Source organism: Hypanus sabinus, chromosome 1, assembly GCF_030144855.1.
Source record: "Hypanus sabinus isolate sHypSab1 chromosome 1, sHypSab1.hap1, whole genome shotgun sequence".
In the NCBI taxonomy this organism is placed as follows: Eukaryota; Metazoa; Chordata; class Chondrichthyes; order Myliobatiformes; family Dasyatidae; genus Hypanus; species Hypanus sabinus.
In genome coordinates this window covers 156,164,543-156,190,329 of record NC_082706.1, presented here as the reverse complement: position 1 = coordinate 156,190,329, position 25,787 = coordinate 156,164,543, and the positions used below count along the sequence as shown (strand labels likewise).

Sequence of the window (25,787 nt, the reverse complement as noted above, 5' to 3'; positions counted from 1 at the left end):
CACTCCACTGCATATGATACTGTATCTTTGGTCTAGATTACTGTCAATCATCATCATAGCTATCCTTCAAGAGGTTCCGGAGATTGGAAAATTGCAAACATCTCTCCACTCTTTAAGAAGGGAGGGAGGCAATAGACGGGAGTTACAGGCCAGTTGGCCTGAAGATGATGGAATCCATTATTAAGGATGGAGATTTGGGCTAGATAGAGGTGCATGATAAAATAGGCCAAAGGCAGTATGGTTTTCTAAGCGGAAATCTTGTCTGATAAATCTGTTGAAATTCTTTGAGGAAGTAACGGGCGGGATAGACAAAGATGGATAGTGGATGTTGCTTACTTGGATTTTCAGAAGGTCTTTGACAAGATGCAACTCATGAGGCTGCTAATCAAAATAAGCGCCCTTGGTATCACAGGAAAGATGCTAGCATGGACAGAAGATTGGCTGACTGGCAGGAGGCAAAGTGTGAGAATAAAGCGGGCCCTTTTCTGGTTCACTGCCAGTGACTGGTAGCATTCCACAGGGGTTGGTGTTGGGACTGCATCTTTTCATGTTATATGTCAATGATTTTGTTGATAGAATTGATAGCTTTGTTGCCAAATTTGCAAATGATAGGCCGAGGAGCAGGTAGTTCTGATGAAGCAGGTAGCCTCCAGAGGAGGTTCATGAGAGTAATACTGGGGAAGAAAGAGATAACAAATGAGTGTTTGATGGCTCTGGGCCTGAACTTGCTGGAATTTGGAAGAATGTATGGGGGTGGGGAGGACCTTACAAAAATCTATCATATATTGAAAGGCCTAGAGTACGTGGATGTGGAGAGGAAGTTTCCAATTGTGGGGAATCTAGGATCAGAGGGCAGTCTCAGAATAGAAGGATGTCTCTTTAAAACAGATATGAGGAGGAAGTTCTTCAGCCAGTGGATGGTGAATCTGTGAAACTTATTGCACATAGTTGTCGAGTCCAAGTCGTTGGGTATATTTAACGTGGAGGTTGATAGGTTCTTGATTAATAAGGGCATCAAAGGATATGAGGGGAGGGCAGGTGAATGGTGTTGATATGGATAATAAATCAGCCATGATTGAGTGGTAGAGAAAACACAATGGGCCAAATGGTCTGATTCTGCACCTAGTTCTTTTGGTCTTATATCCTTTGATTCATTTGGAGTGTTGTGCTTTGTGACAGATCAGAGGTCCTAAATCTTAAAATACACTTTTCTTCAATCAACCAAACGCATGTTGAAAGAGGTGGTGTGAATCATAATTGATGTCTGTTGATGGATAGTCCATATTTTTCACAGTCTTGCCTTGAATCTTTATTGTCAGGGGCAGTTTGCGCACCAGAGTCAGTTTGGTAAAGGTCTTTTGATTTGAAGAGTACAAGGCCAAAACTCTCATATCTTCAGTGAATGTATTGATGAAGGCTTTGAGTTTATGCAAATCATCTGCAGATGTTTAGTCTCTGGAGAACAGTTGGCCATAGTCTGAACTGCTTCACTCTTTATCTGTGGGATGTTTCCTGGAGGTGAGGTCCAATGATTCCATTCGAAAGATGAAATAAAATATGTTGAGACAATGATGCAGCTTTGTACATCACCAGCCTTGGTTCTGTTACAAATCCTTTCAATAGGATTGCTGCCTTGACCAAACACTAAAGACTGACAAATTTCTGTGGGCAATTAGGTCTGAAGTAAGAATTTCAGCATCCCTCCTGACAGAAGGAACCTAGAGCCGTGATGGGTAAACGTTCCAAATTAGGATGGAACTCCCAGAATATTAGTAGACAATGACTAATATTGTGTACTAATATTCTGGAACATCACAAATGGTAAGATTCATTGTTTTCCTTCTACTTATTAAAAACTATAGTGAATAGAGACTGTCAATTTTGTTAATCGACCATTCCACAAAATCATAATCCAATAATTAACTTTTAGCACTTGTAAATTCACAGTCAAGTGTATATATATCTTATATATATAAGTGTATATGTCTTACGCTGTATTTCTTTCATTGGGTTTCTTTGGACTTATGTGCATATCAGTCTCTGTTTGAAATCATATTTACATTGTAATGGGACATAAATGAATAAACTGATTTCTGTAAATTACATCAGACAAGCTATTGCAGTTTAAGTTGATTTTCATCACTTTGCCAAATGTCCATAGATAGGTCAGCTGATTGGGCAAGAAATAGGCAGATAAAAGATAACTGGGGGAAATGTGACATTATACATTCCAGAAGTATAATCCCACATTTTCCCATCTGCTGACTATATAATATACCAAGGGTGACTGATGGCATGCTGAAAGATTATTCTGAAAGAAGAGGTAGCTAGAACTAATTGGCATGTTTTCAGAACAAAACAGAATTGAGGAAGAACTTCTTTCTGAGTTAAAACTCTGTTTTCTATCCTGGAGGTACATGGGTGGTGTCATTAAATAAAACAGAGATATACAACAGTTTGTCAAATGTAAGAGAATCAAGGGTAATAGGGAGAGAGTGAGAACGTGGTATTGCCAAGATTTTACTCAGCTATTGTCCGATCAAATGGACAATAAGGAACCGATTAGAATATTTTCGTTTCGGCTTTTTTAGTTCCTTATTCCTGTCCGATTAGGGACAATGTCTTTAGCATATGTAGTTTGAAATATTGAGCAAAAAAACAGTTTGTGAAGATCTATAGCAACCTTTTTATAGTTGAATTTGCGTACTCACTTAGACGCATGAACTAATTTCAAACATCCTAATCAAAATAATCTAATTTAAATTTGGGGATTTCTGGGTTATATTTAATGTATGCCTCTCTGTCATTACGCCATGCTGACTGTTACCTGCCTCTACTGGATGTATTGAAACTTCAACCTTTTGTCATGGACGCGACTCCTCGGTGATGCGATTCGAATAACAGTAAGGTGTTAACAGTCTCATGCTGTCTGAGAATTACTGATGAAGGTGCGACAATTGTTGAAAACAACCTAATTTTCAGAGAACAATAGGATCAAGCACCCCATTGTCGGCTTCTTTGTGACCATTCTCAACTCTTACAACCGGTCTTGAATGGGGCAAGATAACGAGGAACAATCCAGGAGCTATTCAGTCACAAATAACTGGTAAATGCAAATCAGTTCTTGCTCGCATCAAGCCGCTGTTTGGCAACAACCGTTAATGTCAGCATTTTGCGTTTTAAAAAGTAATCTTTGTCTCTCTCATCCTATTTGAACAATTTTTGAGGTGTAGTTTCACAAAGTCTCATCTTGAAAATGAAAAAAAAACACATTTCATTTTGGAAAGGGCCGCAGAAAACACTAAAAATAGCTTGCTTTTGATTAAAAGGGAATACAATAGTTCCTTAGTTTAAAAACACACCAGATCCTATTGCTGAAGAAATGGACACGGTAATATTTTAATAGCAAACGGACAGATTCACCTCTTCCATGTGGTGAAGATGACTGAGCAGCGATTCCAAACATCGAGCAGCAACGGCCCATTAGCACAGTTCTAAAATCCCTTTACTCTGAAAATTATGGCAACATTTGAGAAATTACATCCGCTGTTTTACTTTAATGATCGGCCAAACGCATCAGTTAAAGAAGTTTGGAAACGATTTTGATTAACTCGTGGATCAATGACCACAAAGCAGTCTCGAGCCAATGCAACATGTGGAAACAAAAGAACTGGCAAGTGCGGAAGTGGAGCGAACAAGCGTTGTATAAACTTAAAAAAAACAATAGACGTTCTTTTATCAAAGAGCATTGGCGGCGCTGCCAAGTTTAATATTTAATCCCATCCACTTAAAATAAAACTTTAAAAAATATTTTCCTTGCTCCACGGGGGAGTTTGGCCAACCGTCATCGAAGTGTCTCGCTACACTGCTTTCGCCGGATATTAACCAGCGAAGCACAAAGAAACTACAACCACTTTAATTATAAACAGTTTCGTTTGATTTACTTGTAACTAGCTACAAAAAAAAAGGTCCAGCGTCCCCTCCCAGTGTCAATTTTCGCCTATCAGGAAGACAAAAGTTTTTCAAAAAGTACTAAAATCAAGTCTGGATTGGATTGCAACATCATATGCAAATAGGAACATTTTTTTGAATGGGGTTGTGCTGATGTCAGAGAGGAGATTTTGCTCTCTCTTGCACCGCCACGGCCTTCGTTTGGGGGCGGGTCCTGAGTCAAGGCAACAGCTGTCAAGAGAGAGCTGTCAGCTCCAGTGGAGGCAGTCAGTACGGCGAGCTGAGCCGAGCGGAGCCGAGTACTTCCGAGCGCCAGGTAGTAGCGATGTGTTTACCTTTTGTTTAACTCATCCAGCGAGCAACACGCTGGGGTAGAGCTGCTCGGGGCACCCACCGTTTGTGTACGTCGATACGCACAAGAAGTTGCGTTTTCTCAATAGTTTAAAAATTGTTATTTTCCTTGCTTCGCTGCCTAGTTTTTAAACTTGGAAACTTGTTGGAAAAGATTGTTTTGATTTATTGGCTGTTTCCTCCTCCCTACGCCCCAGTTTGCCTGGAGACACGTTTGTGGAACGGGATGAAAGCAAAGAAAGGTAGGTGAAAGCTGAGTTACTTGTCCACGCTGCTGGCACGTTGTCAAGTCGTGTTCATTTCCGTCTTGAGCTACTCCACCGTCTATCCAGGCTTTCTTTTTGTTATTTAATTCAGCGTTTTAATCATATTCTTGGAAGTGGAGGTATGGATGAGGCGCGGTATAATCGATCAGTTGCCGACAGAGAATTAGGAAATAATGCCATTTGGAAGGAGGAGGCGCTGAGATGCTTTGTTTGGGGTTTCAGCTCGTGGAAAAAAAACTTTTTCCTGTGACTAAGCTTGCACCATAAATTAAAAGTTTCATATGACGATATTTAAACCCGACTGATTCATCGTGTTTTCCCTTCTCTGTGTTACTCTGTTTAAAAGCAAAGTTTATACATGCAATGGATCCCAGGGGCTTTGAGTGTTTCTCGTTAGGGGGATTTCCTATCGATTGGAAAGGCACAGTGACCTAATACAGCATTCAGTGATGCATTGCTTTTTCCGAAATGAGTCGAAGGCCAACATAGAAACAACTTTCTAAAAAATCTCTATTGTATGTGGGCGGTATCTGGAAAATGATTTACAAGGACGGTTATTTTCTGTTAGTCTACAAAGCCTCCACTTATTAAACGCTCAACCGTGTATAACGTACTTTTGTTTTATCGTGCATTCACTCAATTGAAGTAAGTACTTCGGATTTCAAAGGACGAGATCCCGACAAATGCAGTCACCATTTTGTTAAGTATGTTTAGAGTTGTGTGGGATCGGATACATTGCGGTAGTTTTATGTTAGTTGCTGAAGCTTTTAAAAATTATTTTCTTCAGGAATTTGTTGGAATGTAAAGTTTTTCAGCCCTCCCCCCCCACCCCGTCTTGAACTATAGCCAAGTAAAAGAATGTTTGTGACAGGTCCCAGTATGCAGAATCTTTGTCTGTTTCAGTGGTATATTGTAAGCAAACTTATAATTTTAAATAACGGGGTAAACACTTTTTTGAACAAAGAATGCTGAAAGTTTGTTTCTTTTTCTGTGTCGAAAACATTTTGACTTTTAATAGTTTACTGCCACAGTAGTTTCAGACTACGAGGATAGTTTTCAAGTCAGGATGGGATTCGAATTCACGTTACATAGTTAGCAACACGTGTTTGAAGAGGCTGCAGTTTTATTTTGATTTTCAAAACTGATTAGGTAGGCTGCGTAAAATGGAACACGAACTACCCAAAGCAATGCTCTTTATCCATGGATGCCGGTTTCCTCGGCACTTGGCGCTAAGGCAGCATGGGGAAGCACGAGTAATTTTGGAAAATTTCTGTTCTTTTGTTCTGGAACAAGCAGATAATGGCTGCTGTAGGCGCTGGGAAAGAGCATGTATCACTTTACAAACTGACAGTCCGATCGGGTTCAATTCAAACTCAGCCAACCAGAGGTTTCCCTGAACGGGGGCCGAGCTTTACAGGATTTGTTTCTTGATTGGATTGAAAAGTCTCTGAGGTTCACGGGGTAGTTTGAGGACAGAGGGCCTACCCGTGGTTTATTTAACCATTCCCGTCTCTTAGGTTGTAAACATCTCGAGCATGTTGTAGTCCAGCCGACACCTCCAGTTAATTACATAATTTGTGTTTGTTTCCGAAAACTTGTATTTTCTCAACTCAAACACTGCCAAGGCCCCTGAATAGGACGCGAAGACACCAATATTTGGTGAAAATCCGCATTAAGTGTCTATAAGTACAAATGAAGCAGGCCATTTAAATGTCGGATCTGACTCCTTCCTTCGCCCCCACCCCCTTTAAATGACAGGAGGCACTGAATGTGTTAAGGGCATACGTGCTGGGGCGCTGCTGCAAGGCGGATTTTTATTGATCTGATTTCGCCGCACATGCCAGCATGCCATTTTAAAACTTCTTCACAGCAATGGGGCCGGTGAATGTGCTAAGGGTATACGTGTTGAGGCGCTGCTACAAGGCGGGTTTTTATTGATCTGATTTCGCCGCACATGCCAGCATGCCATTTTAAAACTTCTTCTTCACAGCAATGGGGCCGATGTGCGGCAGTGAGACTGATGAAGACGAGAGTCTGGAGGTCCCGCTTGATCTCTCTCACTCAGGGAAGCGGCGGAGACGGGGGAACTTGCCTAAGGAGTCTGTACGGATTCTGAGGGATTGGCTATACGAGCATCGCTATAAGGCGTATCCGTCTGAACAGGAGAAAATTCAACTGTCGAGACAGGCACAGCTATCTGTACTGCAGGTGAGTGAATCAAACCACTGCCCGAGCTGCAAGCACCATGGGTCAGGATCACTGCAATATTTAGTTCTTGTTGACCCTTTCTCAGTGTTGGAGCTGTCATCCTACAAATTGGTGATGTCTGCAGTTGCTGGCTAATGTGGGATTGCGGTTTGGGTCTCTGACGAATAATGCAGTCGGGGATGTGTTTGTATGCGTCTAAGCTGACTTTGAATTCAGTGATAGTAATTATAATTATTGCAGTTCTACGTGTAACTCTTAAAATATTTGTTTATTCTCATTCTGGATTTTTAAACTGCTTATCTCTTTTAGCTCCTGTCTCAGAGTAGGGGAGTATCACCCCATACTTGCTTGCTTAGTGCAAGCCCAGCTTTATCCTGGTCTGTACTGGGATATTATAGGCCTAGGGAAAGTGGACGTGTTGACAATGTTTCCAATAGTTGGGTCTAGGACCAGCCTCAGAATAGAAAGATGTACCTTTGAATAGAGATCAGTAGGATTTTTTTCAGCCAGAGGGTGATGAATCTAGAAATCATTATCATAGATGGCCATGCAGGCCAAGTCATTTGGGTATATTTAAAGCGGAGGTTGATGGGTTCTTGATGAGTGAGTGTGTCAAAGGTTAAGGGGAGAAGAATAAGAGAGAAATAAGCAACCATGTTTGACTAGGCTTGTAGACACTGTTGGGCTGAATGGCCTAATTCTGCTACCTTCTCCTATGGGTGGCATGGTAGCATAGTCGTTAGCACATTGATTTACAGGACCAGCGACTCGGGTTCAATTCCCACCACTGTAAGGAGTATGTACATTCTCCCCGTGGGTTTCGTTCGTGTGCTACCAATTGAAAATTGTCCGGTGATTAGGCTAGGACTGCACTGGGGGATTGCTGGGCAAGTCTGGAAGGGTCTATTCTACATTGTGTGTCACTAAGTAAATAGATGTGAAACTAGTGGAATCCAAGCATGCACAGGCTCGGCTTTGCAGAGCTGCACAGCTCAGTGAAGGCTGATCATGGCTGGGTAGCAGGGGAGGAGGCATGGGTGACTGAATGAAGTAAATGTGCCATCTGCTTTGTTAAACATGCTTGTTCTTGCATTAATTGCCCAGCTGATTCTTTGGAGTGAGCTGCCTTTGAAGCACCAAGGATTGTGGTGATTTTGAGGTCAGAATGTCTGGTAAGAGCTCAAGGACATTGATTGAGTGACACCAGTGGTTGTGTATGGTCAAGTCAGATTGGTCAGTGAAGGGAAAACCCACTGGTTATAAATTTGTAATGCTGCTGCACATGAGCTACGTAGACATGGAAGTTGCTGGGCTGGGAGATGCGATCGAATTGAACGTGGTATGCTGCTGAAGTGACGTTCTGTTCTGTCACTAATGGTTTCTGAAACCAGTGCCAATTAAGCAAACTTTTTTCTTGAAGAATGCTGAGTATTTTGTAAGATGCTGCAATGACAGCAGATGCAATCCTTCTGACTTGGCTTCCATTTGAGTTTTTTTAAACATATTTCATTACAAATGAAGTTCTGTTTATCATTATTTGACCGTATATATGTATAGTCCAAAACAAAACAAAGTACCTCTGGACCAAGGTGTACAATGCCGTACACATAACACACAACATATAAAGTAATAACAGCATATGTAAATTAACAAATAATAAGGTGCATTTATGATGCAAGTTTAAAAAGTGAACAGTAATATGCTACAGGTGCTTTATTTTTGATGAAACCTGGCTGGTGGCAGGGAGTTCATGGCTTGGCGGGGAAGGGGGAAGAAGCTGAATCCCATTCTAATGGTCCTTTGTTCAAATGCTCCAATCCTTCCAGCCTGATGGTAATGCATTGAGATAGTTGGGCAGATGAAAGGCAACATTGACAATGTTAAGAGTGCTGCGTATGCAGTACTGCTGATAACTAATCTCAGATGGGTGGAGGAGGGAGCCCAATGATCTTCTTAGAGTCCTCTTGATCCTTTGCAGGGTCTAGCAGTCATATGCCTTGGGATTCCCACACCAGACAGTGATGCGGGTTAGAATGGGTGTGAGGAGCTCGCTCACATCAATCTCCTTAGGAAGTGGAAATACTGCTGTACTTTGTTGACTAACGAAGTGATGCTGAGTAACCAAGTGGAACTGTCCACTATATTCACTTCCAGGCATTTGTTGCTCTAGTTCCATGGAGGAGCCGTTTATGTGGTCAGCATGCTCCTTCCTAAAGTCCACAATCATCTCCTTCGTTCAAACATTACAAAGTAGAAAGTAAATTTATTGTCAAGGTACATCTCAACTCTTGTCCTCTTGTTTGAATCTCCCCTAATTGCAATGGAAAAAGCCTATCCACGTCAACTCTATCTATCCCCCTCATAATGTTAAATACCTCTATCAAGTCCCCCCTCAATCTTCTACGCTCCAAAGAATAAAGACGTAACTTGTTCAAGCTTTCCCTGTAACTTAGGTGCTGAAACCCAGGTAACATTCTAGTAAATCTCCTCTGTACTCTCTCTATTTTGTTGACATCTTTCCTATAATTCGGTGACCAGAGCTGTACACAATACTCCAAAACTTGAATGTGAAAGGAAGCTGAGATGCCTGGGAAATTGCTGGGTGAATGTGTAAAACCCAGGACCCAAGGCCAGAAATGAACTCTGGAGCTGTGGGGTAGCGTTTTGGATTGCACAGAGGCAGTGGCGTCTAGAACCTGAGATGCCAACTTGAAGTCACTAAACTAAACCTCAGTGTTGATGTGACTTGTTCAATGCTAATTAAAAAATACATTGGCCTTTTGCTCATTCATCTTTGTACTGATAATCAAGGGAATATAACAAAGAATGACTTGATGAAGATCCTGGGGAAGTATTTCATCTTCTGCACTCTTTTGGGGAAATAAGTCCAAGATTTGTTAATTAGTAATGGCGCAGGTGTCTCATTAGCCGTCAACTCTGCTAGCTCCTTTTTAGAACAATTCAGTTTGTCTCATCCACAACCCCCCTCCTCTTTCCATGTAGCCCAGCAAATCATCTTCTGTCAAACTTGTATTTGAACAAAATCTTTTGAAGTCCTGATTGTCTCTATTCATTCCACCATTTAAACACAGTAAGTTCTGGATTATAATTACTATTTTTTTTGTGTTTGTTCATGTACTCCCAATTTTCTGGGTGCCACTCTGAATTTGTGTAACTTGGTCTTTGAGTCATTAACCAACGGGAGTTGATTCTGTCATCAGTCATGATTCATTCTGTCAGAACTTTTCATCCTTTCTTTGCTTCCAATTTGGGGATGTAACAGAAGTCCATCAAGCATGGAGCCATTGTCTCGTTCACGCATCCTTTCTGTGATCTTTGAATCCTTCCTGAAGTGTGGTGACTTGAATCTGGTTGTGTCCTGACCAGTTTTACAAGGTTCTGTGTAATTTTCCTGCTTTTGTATACGCTGTCTAGGAGCTTTTGATTATTGTTTTCCTGAAGTGTCCAGACACAATCAAAAAATTTATGCATTGGTACCCTCAGACCTCTATATTCCTGCACCCCCTACAAAGCCATGTCCCTCTCACCATTCACCACACCCATTTGAGAACCGTTTTCGGTTTTACTCCTACTTGTAAATAACTCCATATGTAGTAAGATTGTTGACACCTTAATTGCCTTTTGAAATAGCCTAGTGATCCACTAAGTTTAGGGGCTGACAAGGCAAGAGGTGGACAATAAATTCCACCTTTATCAGAGATAGAAATTAACAAACTACATTGTACACTGGGAGTCCTAATGCAAGCTTGTAAATGGAAATTAGCCATTATGTGTAGTTAGTATGGTGCCAGTGGAGGGTACAGCAATATTCTCATTGATTTATGACTTTTAAGACAACATTCCTTTGCCTTGGGTTGTTTTCATTATCCAATGAAATAACTAACTCAAGGTCTGTTAGGTGATTTATTGATGGAGAGAAGTTTGTGGGAAATGGGTAGGATTTGAGGCTTATTTTCAAGAAGGTAGAGTGATATGAAAAGATTTTGAGCAGTTGAGCTCATGTCTTTTGCAGGCAAGGGCTGACCTTCTATTAGAAGGTATTTAAGACCATGGTTGGAAGAGTAGAGAAAGTTGGAGGGTGATGGGACGGATGAGATTATTGATATGGGGAAGGGAAAGACCATGGTGAAAACTGAATGAGAGTTTTAAATTAAGATCATTTATTTTATTTACTTAGAACTGGAGTGGGTTTGTGAGCACAGGTAATTTGTAAAGTAAATGCAATTTGGTGTAACTTTTGAAAGCTAAACCTGGGTTGTTGTAGTATCATAGAATATGAACACCTAATTTTAACCCAGTGAGGTTCCAGGATGAATCTAGGTGAATACTGCTAATATAGTGCTTCGATACAATTATTACCAGGTTATCAGTACAACAATCTTTAGGATTTGTTAATCATTTAGATTTTATTTTACCCAGAATGCCTCGCACATCCATTTACTAATGTGGCAGTGCGCCAGAGCCTCAATTTTAGGCCTGCTTGAATATTCTCAGGCACCTTGTTTGTGCAGACTTTTGCACAAATCATCAAACACACTGTGTCCATTCTCTGCTGGCAGAATTGTTGGCGCCAGTTTTGGTCTATGCTCTTCAGCTGAATTCTGAAAGTTGCCCTCCAAGGGGGCAAGGATCTTAAATCCATTCCTTCAGACTTCCTAGGCCCATCTTTTGTGAGCCTGGAGTTTCTACTTGGCTTAGGAAGAGCATTTTGGGCACAAATTCTGCTCCAAATTGCACCTTTTTTTTTCAAATTGATTCATGCTTCAGTGTCCACTCAGTTTATGTATTACCAAATAAAACAAAAATCGCTGGTATTGCTTAGAACAATTATTTGATATTTCTAATCTTTAGTATAGTTTCCATAGTGATAACTTTTATACCTTGGGGTAACATCCTAGGGTGCATTGAGAGAAGTCTTGAGTAATGCCCTGGAGAGAGTTGGGAATAAGCAGAAAGGATTTCCATTGGATAGGGCCTAAACAGCTGAAGGCTCCTCCGCTTGTTTCAGCAGTAGTGGACACAAACATTATTGGAAGAACATAAAAAATATCACAGAGGTCTTTTTGCATGATGTTGAAACAGCTCTGCTGGGTTTTGAACAGTATGAGCATCTTTGAAGTTTGATAATGTGATGCCTTGTTGTTGCCCTCAATAGAGAAGGAATTTCATATGAGGATAAGCTGAGATGCTGGAGGTTAATTTTACACTGAAGATCAGAGTTCAGGCTGTATATGAGAACACCAGCATTGAAGTAGTATAAACAGCTGTGGTGCCTGGCACTGTGGCAATCTGGTCTGGCTTTATTAATGTAACAAAGATTAAATTCTTTCCAAAAATCACCTTAACCACCTGTGTGTAACCTTACTTAATTATTTAAGTAAGACTATCCAGAGCCAAACTGTCTGTGGGAATTGCTTTGATCTGGGCAATATAGATCAGTACATTTTTTTTTCTTTGTCTGCTTTTACTAAAATTTAGTTTCCAAGTAGTTAATGCCTTTCTGTACATGAAGGACATAGTTAATCAAAAACACAGAGCCTTTATATTTATGGAAGAACATGAGTCTTTCCTATTGATCTCTCTTGGACTTTATTTTTTGCCTGCAAGAGTAATTTGTTTTCCAACTTTGCCACCACTTTCCTGCAATAATCCTGAATCCCTGGATTTCCCTGTTTATCCTGTTGATCGCCAGTACCTTTCACTCTCTCAAATTGGCCAGCCTTTATCTCTCTGATTAGGCATAGGGCAATGATACAGTCTCTTTGTTCCAGATAGCCCAAGCTGACCATGGTGTCCGTCTGTCCCTTACCACCACCGCCCGCCCCCCTCCCCCAAGGCAAAGTCCCTGCATTACTGCTTAGCATGACATCATTGTTGACATAGTTATATTGCACCTGGGCTGCAACACTAATTGTGTTATGCTAATTGTGAGGAGTGTGCATCCAGTACTGGTCCCTGTGAAACTACTGATCATGGCCTACCAATCCAAAGTTGATCTGTTTTATTGTTTGCCATTCATTAGCTAATCTTCCATTAACACATCCTCTTGTGTAGTATCTTATCAAAGGTCTTTTGACAGTCCAAGCGCATCATATCAATTGGTTGTCACTTATTTATTCTGTTAAATACAACCTTAGAAATAGATTTTTCCAACATGATTGCCCTTGAATGAAATCAATTTTTTAATGTTCTGTAAGTGTCCTGTTAGTACTTCCTTAACAATATAATGCCTACTAATATTGACCTAACTGTTTTCTGGCTCACTCTCTTTCAGAAAGATGGACATGTATCTGCTGTACATGTATTAGTAAAATTAGTATTTCCTGCAATGTTAACTTAAATACTGACCTCGTCAGATCAAAAAGGTTTTGCTTTCAATTTACTTATTGAGGTATACTGCTCTTTCCCCACAATTTTAGGTACCTCAAAATAAAGATAGAATGCGTATCCAGGTTAATAACCCATTCTCTAGAAAAGGCTCAGTGGGTGTGCCATTCCTACATCCTAGATTTCATTGCTTCAGGTGTGATAGAATCGGAGGGGCAAGAGGAGGAGATGTTGCATTGATTGTCTGAGAAAATATTACAGCGGTGCTCTGGAAGGATAGATTAGAGGGCTCGTCTAGGGTGACTATTTGGGTGGAATTGAGGAATAGGAAAGGTGTAGTAACACTTATAGGGGTGTATTGTAGACCACCTATTGAGGAGTGAGAATTGGAGGAGCAAATTTGTCAGAAGATAGCAGATATTTGTAGTAAGCACAAGGTTGTGATTGTGGAAGATTTTAATTTTCCACACATAGACTGGGAAGCCCATTCTGTAAAAGGGCTGGATGGTTTGCAGTTTGTAAAATATGTGTAGGATAGTTTTTTGCAGCAATATGTAGAAGTACCAAGTAGAGAAGGGGCAGTGTTGGATCTCCTGTTAGGGAATGAGATAGGTCAGGTGATGGAGGTATGTGTTGGGGAGCACTTTGGGTCCAGTGATCACAATACCATTAGTTTCAATACAATTATGGAGAAGGATAGGACTGGACCCAGGGTTGAGATTTTTGATTGGAAAAAGGCTAACTTTGAGGAGATGCGAATGGATTTAGAAGGAGTGGATTGGGACAATTTGTTTTATGGGAAGGATGTAATAGAGAAATAGAGGTAATTTAAAGATGAAATTTTGAGGGTACAGAATCTTTATGTTCCTGTTGAGTTGAAAGGAAAGGTTAAAAGTTTGAGAGAGCCATGGTTTTCAAGGGATATTGGAAACTTGGTTTGGAAAAAGAGTGAGATCTACAATAAATATAGGCAGCATGGAGTAAATGAGGTGCTCCAGGAATATAAAGAATGTAAAAAGAATCTTAAAGAAATTAGAAAAGCTAAAAAAAGATACAAGGTTGCTTTGGCAAGTAAGGTGAAAATAAATCCGAAGGGTTTTTACAGTTATATTAATAGCAAAGGATAGTGAGGGATAAAATTCGTCCCTTAGAGAATCAAAGTGGACAGCGATGTGTGGAGCCGAAAGAGATAGGGGAGATTTTGAACAATTTCTTTTATTCAGTATTCAGAAGGGTATTGAATTGTGTAAGGTAAGGGAAACAAGTAGGGAAGTTATGGAAACTATGATGATTAAAGAGAAGGAAGTACTGGCGCATTTAAGGAATATAAAAGTGGATAAATCTCCATGCCCTGACAGGATATTCCCTAGGACCTTGAGGAAAGTTAGTGTAGAAATAGTAGGGGCTCAGACAGAAATATTTAAAATGTCATTAGAAACGGGGATGGTGCCGGAGGATTGGCATATTGCTCATGTGGTTCCATTGTTTAAAAAGGGTTCGAAGAGTAAACTTAGCAATTATAGGCCTGTAAATTTGACATCAGAGGTGGGTAAATTAATGGAAAGTATTCTTAGAGATGGTATATATAATTATCTGGATAGACAGGGTCTGATTAGGAACAGTCAACATGGACTTGTGCATGGAAGGTCATGTTTGACAAATCTTATTGAATTTTTTGAAGAGGTTACGAGGAAAGTTGACGAGGGTAAAGCAGTGGACGTTGTCTATGGACTTCAGTAAGGCCTTTGACAAGGTTCCGCATGGAAGGTTAGTTAGGAAGGTTCAATCATTGGGTATTATTAGACAATAGACAGTAGGTGCAGGAGTAGGCCATTCGGCCCTTCTAGCCAGCACCGCCATTCACTGTGATCATGGCTGATCATATACAATCAGTACCCTGTTCCTGCCCTCTCCCCATGTCCCTTGACCCCGCTATCTATAAGAGCTCTATCTAACTCTCTCTTGAATGCATCCAGAGACTTGGCCTCTACTGCCTTCTGGGGTAGAGCATTCCACATATCCACCACTCTCTGGGTGAAAAAGTTTTTCCGCACCTCTGTTCTAAATGGCCTACCCCTTATTCTTAAACTGTGGCCTCTAGTTCTGGACTCACCCATCAGCGGGAACATGCTTCCTGCCTCCAGTGTGTCCAATCCCTTAATAATCTTATATGTTTCAATCAGATCCCCTCTCATCCTTCTAAATTCCAGTGTATACAAGCCCAGTCGCTCCAATCTTTCAACATATGACAGTCCCGCCATTCCGGGAATTAACCTTGCACTCCCTCAATAGCAAGAATGTCCTTCCTCAAATTTGGAGACCAAAACTGCACACAATACTCCAGGTGGGGTCTCACTAGGGCCCTGTACAGCTGCAGAAGGACTTCTTTACTCCTATACTCAATTTCTCTTATTATAAAGGCCAGCATGCCATTAGCTTTCTTCACTGCCTGCTGTACCTGCATGCTTGCTTTCATTGACTGATGTACAAGAATACCTAGACCTCATTGTACTTCCCCTTTTCCTAACTTGACTCCATTTAGATAGTAATCTGCCTTTCCTGTTCTTGCTACCAAAGTGGATAACCTCACATTTATCCACATTAAACTGCATCTGCCATGCATTAGCCCACTCACCCAACCTGTCCAAATCACCCTGCATTCTCATAACACCCTTCTGACATTCCACACTGCCACCCAGCTTTGTGTCATCAGCAAATTTGCTAATGTTACTTTTAATCCCTTCATCTAAATCATTAATGTATATTGTAAACAGCTGCAGTCCCAGCACTGAACCTTGCAGTACCCCACTGGTCACAGCCTGCCATTCCGAAAGGGACCCGTTAATTACTTATCTTTGTTTCCTGTTAGCCAGCCAATTTTCAATCCATGTCAGTACTCTGCCCCCAGTACCATGTGCCCTAATTTTGTCCGCCAATCTCCTGTGTGGGACTTTATCAAAAGCTTTCTGGAAGTCCAGGTACACTACATCCACTGGCTCTCCCTTGTCCATTGTCATAGTTACATCCTCAAAAAACTCCAGAAGATTAGTCAAGCATGATTTTCCCTTCATAAATCCATGCTGACTCGGACTGATCCTTCTACTGCTATCCAAATGTGTTGTAATTTCCTCTTTTATAATCGACTCCAGCATCTTTCCCACCACTGACGTCAGGCTAACCGGTCTATAATTCCCTGTTTTCTCTCTCCCTCCTTTCTTGAAAAGTGGGACAACATTAGCCACCCTCCAATCAACAGGAACTGTTCCTGAATCTATAGAACATTGGAAAATGATTACCAATGTGTCCACGATTTCTAGAGCCACCTCTTTAAGTACCCTGGGATGCAGACCATCAGGTCCCGGGGACTTATAAGCCTTCAGACTCAACAGTCTATACAACACTGTTTCTTGCCTAATATAGATTTCCTTCAGTTCATCCTTTACCCTAGTTCCTTTGGCCACTATTACATCTGGGAGATTGTTTGTGTCTTCCCTGGTGAAGACAGATCCAAAGTACCTGTTCGACTCATCTGCCATTTCCTTGTTCCCCATAATAAATTCACCCATTTCTGTTTTCAATGGCCCAGTTTTGGCCTTAACTATTTTTTTGCTATTCACATACCTAAAGAAGCTTTTACTATCCTCCTTTATATTCTTGGCTAGTTTACCTTCGTACCTCATTTTTTCTTGGCGTATTGCCTTTTTTGTTATATTCTGTTGCTCCCAGTCCTCTGGTTTCCTGCGCATCTTTGCTATGTTATACTTCTTCTCTTTTATTTTTATACTGCCCTTTATTTCCCTCGTCAGCCACGGCCACCCGTTACTCCCTTTAGGATCTTTCTTCCTCTTTTTAATGAACCGATCCTTCACCTTCTGCATTATTCCCAGAAATACTTGCCATTTTGTTCCACTGTCTTCCCTGCTAGGGTATTGTTCCATTGAACTAAGCTCCTCCCTCATAGCTCCACAGTTCTGTTTGTTCAACTGTAATACTGACACATCCAATTTTCCCTTCTCCTTCTCAAATTGTAGGTTAAAACATATCATATTATGGTCACTACCTCCTAATGGTTCCTTTACCTCAAGGTCCCTGATCAAATCCGGTTCATTGCACAACTCTAAATCTAGAATTGCCTTCTCCCTGGTAGGCTGCAGTACAAGCTGTTCTCAGGAACCATCTCGGAGGCACTCCACAAACTCCCTTTCTTGGGCTCCAGTACCATTTTGGTTCTCCCAGTCTACCTGCATGTTGAAATCCCCATGATAACTGTATCATTACCTTTGTGACATGCCAATTTTAACTCTTCATTCAACTTACACCCTACATCCAGACTGCTGTTTGGGGGCCTGTAGATAACTCCCATTAGTGTCTTTTTACTCTTAGAATTTCTCAGTTCTATCCATACTGACTCTACATTTAATATTGAAGTAGTAAAATGGATTCAACAGTGGCTGGATGTGAGATGCCAGAGAGTAGTGGTGGATAACTGTTTGTCAGGTTGGAGGCTGGTGACTAGTGGTGTGCCTCAGGGATCTGTACTGGGTCCAATGTTTGTCATATACATTAATGATCTGGATGATGGGGTGGTAAATTGGATTAGTAAGTATGCAGATGATACTAAGTTAGGTGGTGTTGTGGATTATGAAGTAGGTTTTCAAAGCTTGCAGAGAGATTTAGGCCAGTTAGAAGAGTGGGCTGAACGTTGGCAGATGGAGTTTAATGCTGATAAGTGTGAGGTGCTAAATTTTGGTAGGAGTAATCCAAATAGGACATAGGTCGTAAATGGTAGGGCATTGAAGTATGCAGTAGAACAGAGTGATCTAGGAATAATGGTGCATAGCTCCCTGAAGGTGGAATCTCATGTGGATAGGGTGGTGAAGAAAGCTTTTGGTATGCTATAAATCAGAGCATTGAGTATAGGAGTTGGGATGTAATGTTAAGATTGTACAAGGCATTGGTAAGGCTGAATTTGGAGTATTGTGTACATTTCTGGTCACTGAATTATAGGAAAGATATCAACAAAATAGAGAGAGTACAGAGAAGATTTACAAGAATGTTACCTGGGTTTCAGCACCTAAATTACAGAGAAAGGCTGAACAAGTTAGGTCTTTATTCTTTGGAGCGTAGAAGGTTGAGGGGGGACTTGATAGAGGTATTTAAAATAATGAGGGGGATAGATCGAGTTGACGTGGATAGGCTTTTTCCATTGAGAGTAGGGGAGATTCAAACAAGAATACATGATTTGAGAGTTGGGGGGCAAAAGTTTAGGGGTAACACGAGGAACAATTTCTTTACTCAGAGAATGGTAGCTGTGTGGAACGAGCTTCCAGTATAAGTGGTAGAGGCAGGTTCGGTATTGTCATTTAAAGTATAATTGGATAGGTATATGGACAGGAAAGGAATGGAGGGTTATGGGCTGAGTGCGGTCCAGTGGGACTAGGTGAGTGTAAGCGTCGGCATGGACTAGGAGGGCCGAGATGGCCTGTTTCTGTACTGTAATTGTTATACAGTTATATGCTTTGACCATCATTGATTACTTTTGCATTCAAATTTCTTCATCACATTCTTTTGTATGTGAGCTTTGATAGAAAAAGAAAAGAATAAAACTTCTATTGTGAGAGGATCAGAGGTGAAAACAGTCGTCTTTGCAAAGCATTAACAATTGGCCACAATGCAGATTTAAGATGGTTTTACCTGTTGGTTGCTGTGGCCAGTTTAATTAAGTTTTTCCATCTGTAATTAATTGGTCTTTAATTCAAAGTTTGCAAAATCCTTTAGTGATCTGTTTTCAACTAGATAATGTTGAGTTGATGGAAAGAGAAACATTTATTGAATATACATCTTATTTATTTTGATGTGTGGAGAAGAGAGATGAAAAAATATTTTGCCCTAGCTAATTACAAAAAGATGGACTTCTGTGATCTGATGGTCTATTGAAGGAAATGCTGGCTTTAGATGCGGTCAGAAGCAGCTTTGGAGCATTGTGAGATTGGTTTATGGGTATACTTGTGTCCCTCAAGTACATTAAAAAAACATTTTAATAGTTAGAAAATGCTTTTTCTTTCTGTGATGAGATTTAAAATGTTTTGACATTTTGGAGGCATTTTTCAGCCAGGTTGTCAACGGTTTGCTTGTGGTCCACTGAATGCACGTTGCTCATTGCATCATAAAGGGCAATTTGAATTATCCCTGGACATTGTAACACTGATGTTGTGTGTGACAGAGGTGCTGTTGTACTACAGTAACTGCCCAAGTAAGAGCTCCTTTAGATTTAATTGCTGAAGCTATTAACTCAGATAAGAGGGAAAAATTGTTTCCTTGTACTGTACTGGAGTAAGAGCAAAATATAGATTCCATTCAACAGAGTGTTACTAATGTCTGCTTAATACCATTCTCTGTAATTCAGATGGATTCTTTGTCAGGTGTCAGTTTCTAGGCATTTTAACCTCCCAGTTGGTCATCAATCCCCCGCTTACATTATTAGTATTTTTTTTCCCTCTGCAATTTCCCATCGGCTTACATAGTTACAGGGAACATGTGCTAAACCCTGATGGACATGCACTGCAGATCACTGGAGCTGTAAGACAGCACCTATTACCTAACCCACTCTGCTGTTGGTATATCTCCCCCTCAGTTTTAACTGATACACCTGAGGTTAAGTAGATATATTCAGTTGTAGAATATGAAAGCATTTTTATGATGCACAATGTGGATTTTCTTGAAATATTATCCTGAGTATAAAAATACAAATATTCTGTTGCTGAATATCTGCTCTATTGTTTCATTTCTGTGGAGTAATAGTCTCATTTCCTGAATTTTGTTGAATTATATAAATTTAATAATCTCAAAACATTATTTAGTACATTGCCTTTGTGCTGTTTTTATTGAAAGAATGGTTTAATTTTCCTTAACAATGAAATGTTTAAAGTGCACCTTCATACTGGGAATAGAACCTAATATTTCAAGCATCAAAATATACCTTGGTCCAGTTAATACACACAGCATAGATTGCAGCAAATTGTGGCAACAATGTGGCTTACTTAGTCCCAAGGATGAGGCAGTTTTTACTTCAGATGCCAAGCATCTGAATTTAGAGATGAGAAGCAGCTTGAAAGATGGTTGCACCATTTGATTTTATATTTAAAGATTGCAACGATGGTCCTAGGTTTCTGACAGCAAAGTTCCCTTGTATGGTCAGTAAATTTTCTACAAAGAGGCTGTCCTGTTATATTAGTGCGACTTTAGTCTATCCAGGGGCATTGACAGAATGGAACTGGATGCTGGAATAGAGACTGTTATGGTTTGTTTATCTTGTAGAACTTGTTTATTAGGCTGGGCTGTTTGAAGCAGTTCTATATTAAAGTGTGGAATCAGCCTGATGATTGAATTTAGGCGCTGAGTTATTTTAGTTTGTTTTTGTCATGGGCTGAGAAATAATTGCATGCAGAATAGGTAGAGAAAGTAATATTTTAAGAAAGCTATCTTTAAAGGGCATTAAAGCATATGATCCAGTTGGGGAAAAAGAAACTTACATATTGGTAACAGTTGTGGAAAGAAATAGTTATTAATTTAACTGCTGAGTACTCTGCTAATTTTTGCTTTATTTCAGATACCATTTTCTGTAGTTTATTTGATTTTTATGTTCTCTGACTTAATTCTTTGTGAGACTGGATATCTAAACTTAATTCCTTTGTTGTGGTTGGGAAAGGTTTAAAAGGATGTGACTAACTTGGCACTAGTGTAGCAGTTAACCTAACACTATTACGGAGCCAGTGACCTGCGTTCAATTCCTGCCCATTGTCTGTAAGGAGTTTGTATGTTCTCCCAGTGACTGGGAGGAAACAAGAACACCTGGAGGAAATCCACGCAAGGTCCAAAGATATATGGGCTAGTAGGTTAACTGGTCATTGTAAATTTTCCTGTGATTAGACTGGGGTTAAATGGGTGTTTTGCTGGGCACCACGTTCAAAGGGCCTGTTGCGTGCTACGTCTAAAAAAAAAGTTAGATGGGAATTTTAGTTGACATGGGATGCCATTTGGGCTGAAGGGGCTCTTTCTGTGTTCTGAGTCTAAACTGTTCTGTTTGAAAAGGAAGTGACTTGGTATATTTAAACTGAACTTAATATTACAAATAGCACTATGTTAATTTCTTTCTACAGTTTTCATATTTGATTTTGCGTGTGTTTTGCTTGTGTTCTGCACTTTTGATTGCCTCCTGTACTGGAGTAGAAATGTACTCAACCTGATCATCCTCTTGCCTGCTGCATTCCAGGTCTGTAACTGGTTCATTAATGCACGCCGCAGACTGCTGCCCGACATGCTGAGGAAGGATGGAAAAGATCCCAATAACTTCACCATCTCTCGGCGAGGGGGTAAGAGTGTGGAGCACACCCCTGTTCAGGCGTCAGTGGCGTCCAGCAGTTTTGTCCAAGATCTTGACGAAAGATCATTTGGATCCACAAGCTCCGGCCCTGATAATGGGGAGACCTCTCCATGCAGCACCTCTTCTTCGGGAGCGTTCCTACCTAGGCCGTCGGTCATTTGCCACACTACCGTTTCGACACCGAATGATGTGCCTTTACACTACTGCCCACCCACCAGCTCAGAGGGAGTGTCTAAAATGGATCTTTTGTCAACTGCAGGCTTGGTGCATACCAATCCTGGATGCTCCAAAGATGCTGTTCCGATTGGGTCCAACCCATCCCACCAGAGTGGACTATTTAACACTCCTCCACCCACTCCTCCGGATCTCAATCAAGATTTCAGCGGATTTCAGCTGCTGGTGGATGTTGCGCTGAAACGAGCTGCGGAAATGGAATCCCAGTCCAAGTCTGTGGCTTAGATCCTATCCATGCTGGCTGTCAAACTGACCTGAGGGAAGAACACTACAGGAAAAGCTTGTTCCATATGGTAAAAATAGATGCTTTATGCAGCATGATGCCTTCTTATTTGCACAAGGGAATCCCAAAAATTGGCTTCCTATCACAGAATTGTCTTAACAAATTGCTCACATGGAGACTGATGAATTCATGACTACTATAGATAGATGAACCTTTTGTTTTGTAGTTGATAATGTGAGAATTTCCCATGATCATGTGATTCTTTACTTTCAGTCTGTGCAATATTTAGATATACAGAGCCTTCTTATAACTCTTTATCATTCCTGCATGGGAAAATAATGTGGCTCATGCATTGTTTAGAATAACGTTTTTTTTAATATAATTATGTATTGTCACTGGGGCTAAACTGAGTTTTGATTATTCTTCAGTCTTTATTTCAGTGTAAGGCAATCAACCATGGAGCTGGGTAACAACTGAATTGGTCTGCGGTACTGTGCAGACTTCTTTCTCTTTTCAGGTTCCAGTTGTCACAGCAGAACCTGCACACACAAGCATTCCTGACTCTGGTGACATTGCTTGACCACTGGCTTCCTTTCATTGGTATGGTTCTGTTTTATGGCTGTCATACTTGCCCAATTCACTGTAAGGCTGCATCTGCACAAGAAATGGTGACCATGGGACAGGCTGAGACTAGAACCAACCCCAGAATATAATGGTTCCTTGGTCACCAATATTTTTATGGCCGGGCTCAGTAAACTTTAAATTTAGCACAAAATTCTTGAATGTATGTCTCCTTATTGAGATATCCTTATCAAAACCATATTGATGCATGTGGTTTTGACGTTGCTTGTGTTTTTAGTGGGCACTGAATGGAAAAGTCTGGGTCATTCCCTTGTTAACCATGCGGCTGCTGTGCCTTGCTGGAACATTGCCTTTAAAACTATGAGGTCTGGATAAGTTAATTATGGAGTTTGTGTATTGTCAGTTTGTCATTTTCCATTGTTCAGTGTCTTGAGATATTTGAATACAGATTGGAGATGTTTGGGGGTCAGCAATGATGGCTGTGCCTTTGTGCTTTCTAAATTTCTAGCTTGTAACTCATGAAGTTGAGATTGACTTTTAAGTGAAGGATGTTTTGTTTCTAAAACTGCTGTTACATAATTAATTGAGGTTCCACAAGGCCTTTCCTAAGCTTCACCATTGGAGGGAAGTACATGGGTGGTATATGCTTGAGTTATGAGGAGCAGGGGGAGAAGCCATGCAGAACATCAGGACAAAAGTTTAAATACATCACTAAATATGCTAGGAGGCTTAGAGACTGGTGAATATATTATTTAGCCATCCCAGTGCCGGTTTTGGTTTCTGTCAGCCTGACAATGCACCTTATCCCAAAGACCAGGCCCTGTTGCATTTACATTCCTTCTCCAGTTTTGCTGTACTGCTGGATCCCCAACACAAAGCCCAGCGAGCACTATTCGTTAAATTTAAAAAAGTAATCTTAATTGCTGTCTCTACAATTATTGGAGAAAATCCTTTTCTGTGGCTAAATCCCACTAGTAGCAATAATGTACTCTGCAACACATTTAGTTAGCGGAGAGTGAGAGACAAAACTGAACTCTTGTTTCAATTTCTAGTTTTAAAAAACACAGCATTGAAGCCTGGATGAAGGACTTTCAGTTGAATTTGGGATTTTTCTTTAGCTGAAGAGAATTTAAAGCTATTAAACTGTTGTCATTTCCTTCTCCCTTACTTTGTATTAATTTTACCCAGTATATACTCCTATTCACCCTTCTGTACTCTAGACACATAACTGCATGAATAGTGATGTTTTTGATTTTGCCAAGGTTTGCATATAAGAGCTGTAAAATGGTAAAACCAATGTAAGCTTTTTTTTCCAGGTAGTGCTGTGTATTAGAAAAATGGTTCTGATTTTTGCTTAGGTTGGGAGATTTTTCAAATGAAGCTTGGTTGTACTAATTGATCACTTTTTGAAACAGCCAGCAATGAGGCTACAAGAGGTCCTAAGGTTACTTGAGGGTTAATGTATGTGGGTGAGAACCCAGTGGCATCTCTAATAGTAACAGCAACAATTGAAACTTTTATTCTGGTTCTTTCAATTGTGTGTGCCCTGCTTCTAAAATTTATAGTGGGAGTTGGACCTCTCCTGCACCTTCATTCCCACCTCCATAGCACCACTGCTGGAACTGTATCCTACCTCTTATGGGTGCATCCTGTGGTTTGCTTTCTGGAGGTCCTAATGTGGTGGTAGGGTTAAGTCAAAAATCCAGCAGTAGGTTCTGAAAATACCTTTTAAAAGGGGAATCTTGTCTCCATATCTGTACCTCTTAAAGAATTATGATCAGATGATCAGTATGTTTGGGATACAGTCTAGTTCTGTGACCTTTTTTTGTTGTATATTTCATTATACCAGTGATGCTGGAGTCCTGTCATGCTGTTAATGATTGACATTTAAAAGGCAGCTTAGTTAACACACTGTTAAAACGACAAAGTCTCTGAAATGGTCCTAGTTTGAATTTCATTGCTGGTGTTATTCACTTTGCTTCTTTTTATGGTTGGTCAACAATATTGTGTGGAAATATATTTCCTGATGAAAATTAATCATAAATCTGTAACTTTTTTTATATAAAAAAAAGTAGAGTGTCTACTTTTAAACTAGATGTTATTTTTAACCCTTCAACCTAGAAGGTATTTGTACAGTTTTCATCACTGTGATCATCTGAAATTGTAATGTATGAGTGTAGACTGTACTATATGAACCTGGTTCATTTTGCATTGATGTTTTGCCTTATTGACGAATCAAGATGCAAAGACCTGTAAAGACTGACTAAAGCTGCAGTATTCCTCTTTGCCTTGCCACTGGATTCTGCAGGCAGGGTTCTTCTCACTTCCTAATTACAAGGTGGGGGCATCAGAATGCAGTTTCACAATGTACCCAATTTTGATTTAAAAAATAATAAATTACTTTATTCCTATCTGTTTGTTTTGTTTCTACTCTTTAATGATGAACTTTATCTACTTTGGGATGAAGCTGAGTGGATGTTGTTCTGAACAATAATAACAAGGCTGAGAATGAATGAAGTAGCCAAGGCTGTGAAGAGGAGTGCACTGATATGTGGTTCTACGCAGATAAAGTACTGTTGCAATGAGTGCAAGTTGAATAAATCTTCATGTATATTATACTCAACAACACATCTCATCAGTAATCCCAGTATATTTGGAGCCTACGTTAACTAAGTGTATTCCAATATTATTTTGATTTAATAATTTCATTAAATAGATTAGGGAAAATTCATTTTCAGAAATCAAAATCCCTAAATCTGTGAAAATAGGGATTTCACCTGGTTTAAGAAATTATGAACGTTGAGAATACAGCTAGATTATGTGCATATTATGAATTATTAGATGAATGTCAATGGATTTAAAACATTTTGAACCTTGACTTCTGTTAAATGGTGTAAATAAAATCTTCACATTAACACAATGGTGATTTATACTTGTGTTCATCACACTGAAATATTCCAAATTGCAGGAGTTACCTTGTGTATTCATGGACTGGAGTTAAAAGGCTTTCCTTACTGACAGACTTTGCCAAAGGTGCAGGTTTCTAAGCTAAATAAGTAAAGGACATAGGCTTTTTAATCCATTGAGCCTGCTCTGGCACTTAGCTTAATCAAGTTTGATGTTTAAAGCTATTTTCCTACTCTTTCACTCCATTCCCATTTATACCTTTTTTACATTTAGAATTGAATCTAACAGCTTAAAAATGTTCAGTGATTTGGTTTCTGTAAAATCCACGGTCATG

The 25,787-nt window shown here is 40.1% G+C and overlaps 1 protein-coding gene across 5 annotated transcripts; it reads left to right on the top strand.

Moving 5' to 3' along the window:
* The first annotated feature begins 4,089 nt into the window (after positions 1-4,089).
* Positions 4,090-24,957, top strand: LOC132399276 (homeobox protein AKR-like). Of its 5 annotated transcripts, XM_059979501.1 has the most exons (4): positions 4,090-4,267; positions 4,500-4,544; positions 6,559-6,776; positions 21,397-24,957. In XM_059979501.1, exons 1-4 carry the CDS (start codon positions 4,105-4,107, stop codon positions 21,964-21,966), a joined length of 996 nt encoding a protein of 331 aa, XP_059835484.1. In that variant the 5' UTR covers positions 4,090-4,104; the 3' UTR covers positions 21,967-24,957. The 5 variants fall into 5 exon arrangements, with proteins under 5 accessions (XP_059835484.1, XP_059835490.1, XP_059835510.1 ...); XM_059979507.1 differs by lacking the exon at positions 4,500-4,544; XM_059979527.1 differs by lacking the exons at positions 4,090-4,267; positions 4,500-4,544 and adding an exon at positions 4,583-4,687.
* Positions 24,958-25,787: the final 830 nt, after the last annotated feature.

Excerpts from the sequence above, each read along its gene's own strand:
- LOC132399276 (XM_059979501.1), top strand. The coding sequence starts at position 4,105 with ATGTCAGAGAGGAGATTTTGCTCTCTCTTGCACCGCCACGGCCTTCGT. Across the intron at positions 4,545-6,558 it reads CGGGATGAAAGCAAAGAAAG|CAATGGGGCCGATGTGCGGC; the intron begins GTAGGTGAAAGC and ends TCTTCTTCACAG. Across the intron at positions 6,777-21,396 it reads CACAGCTATCTGTACTGCAG|GTCTGTAACTGGTTCATTAA; the intron begins GTGAGTGAATCA and ends GCTGCATTCCAG.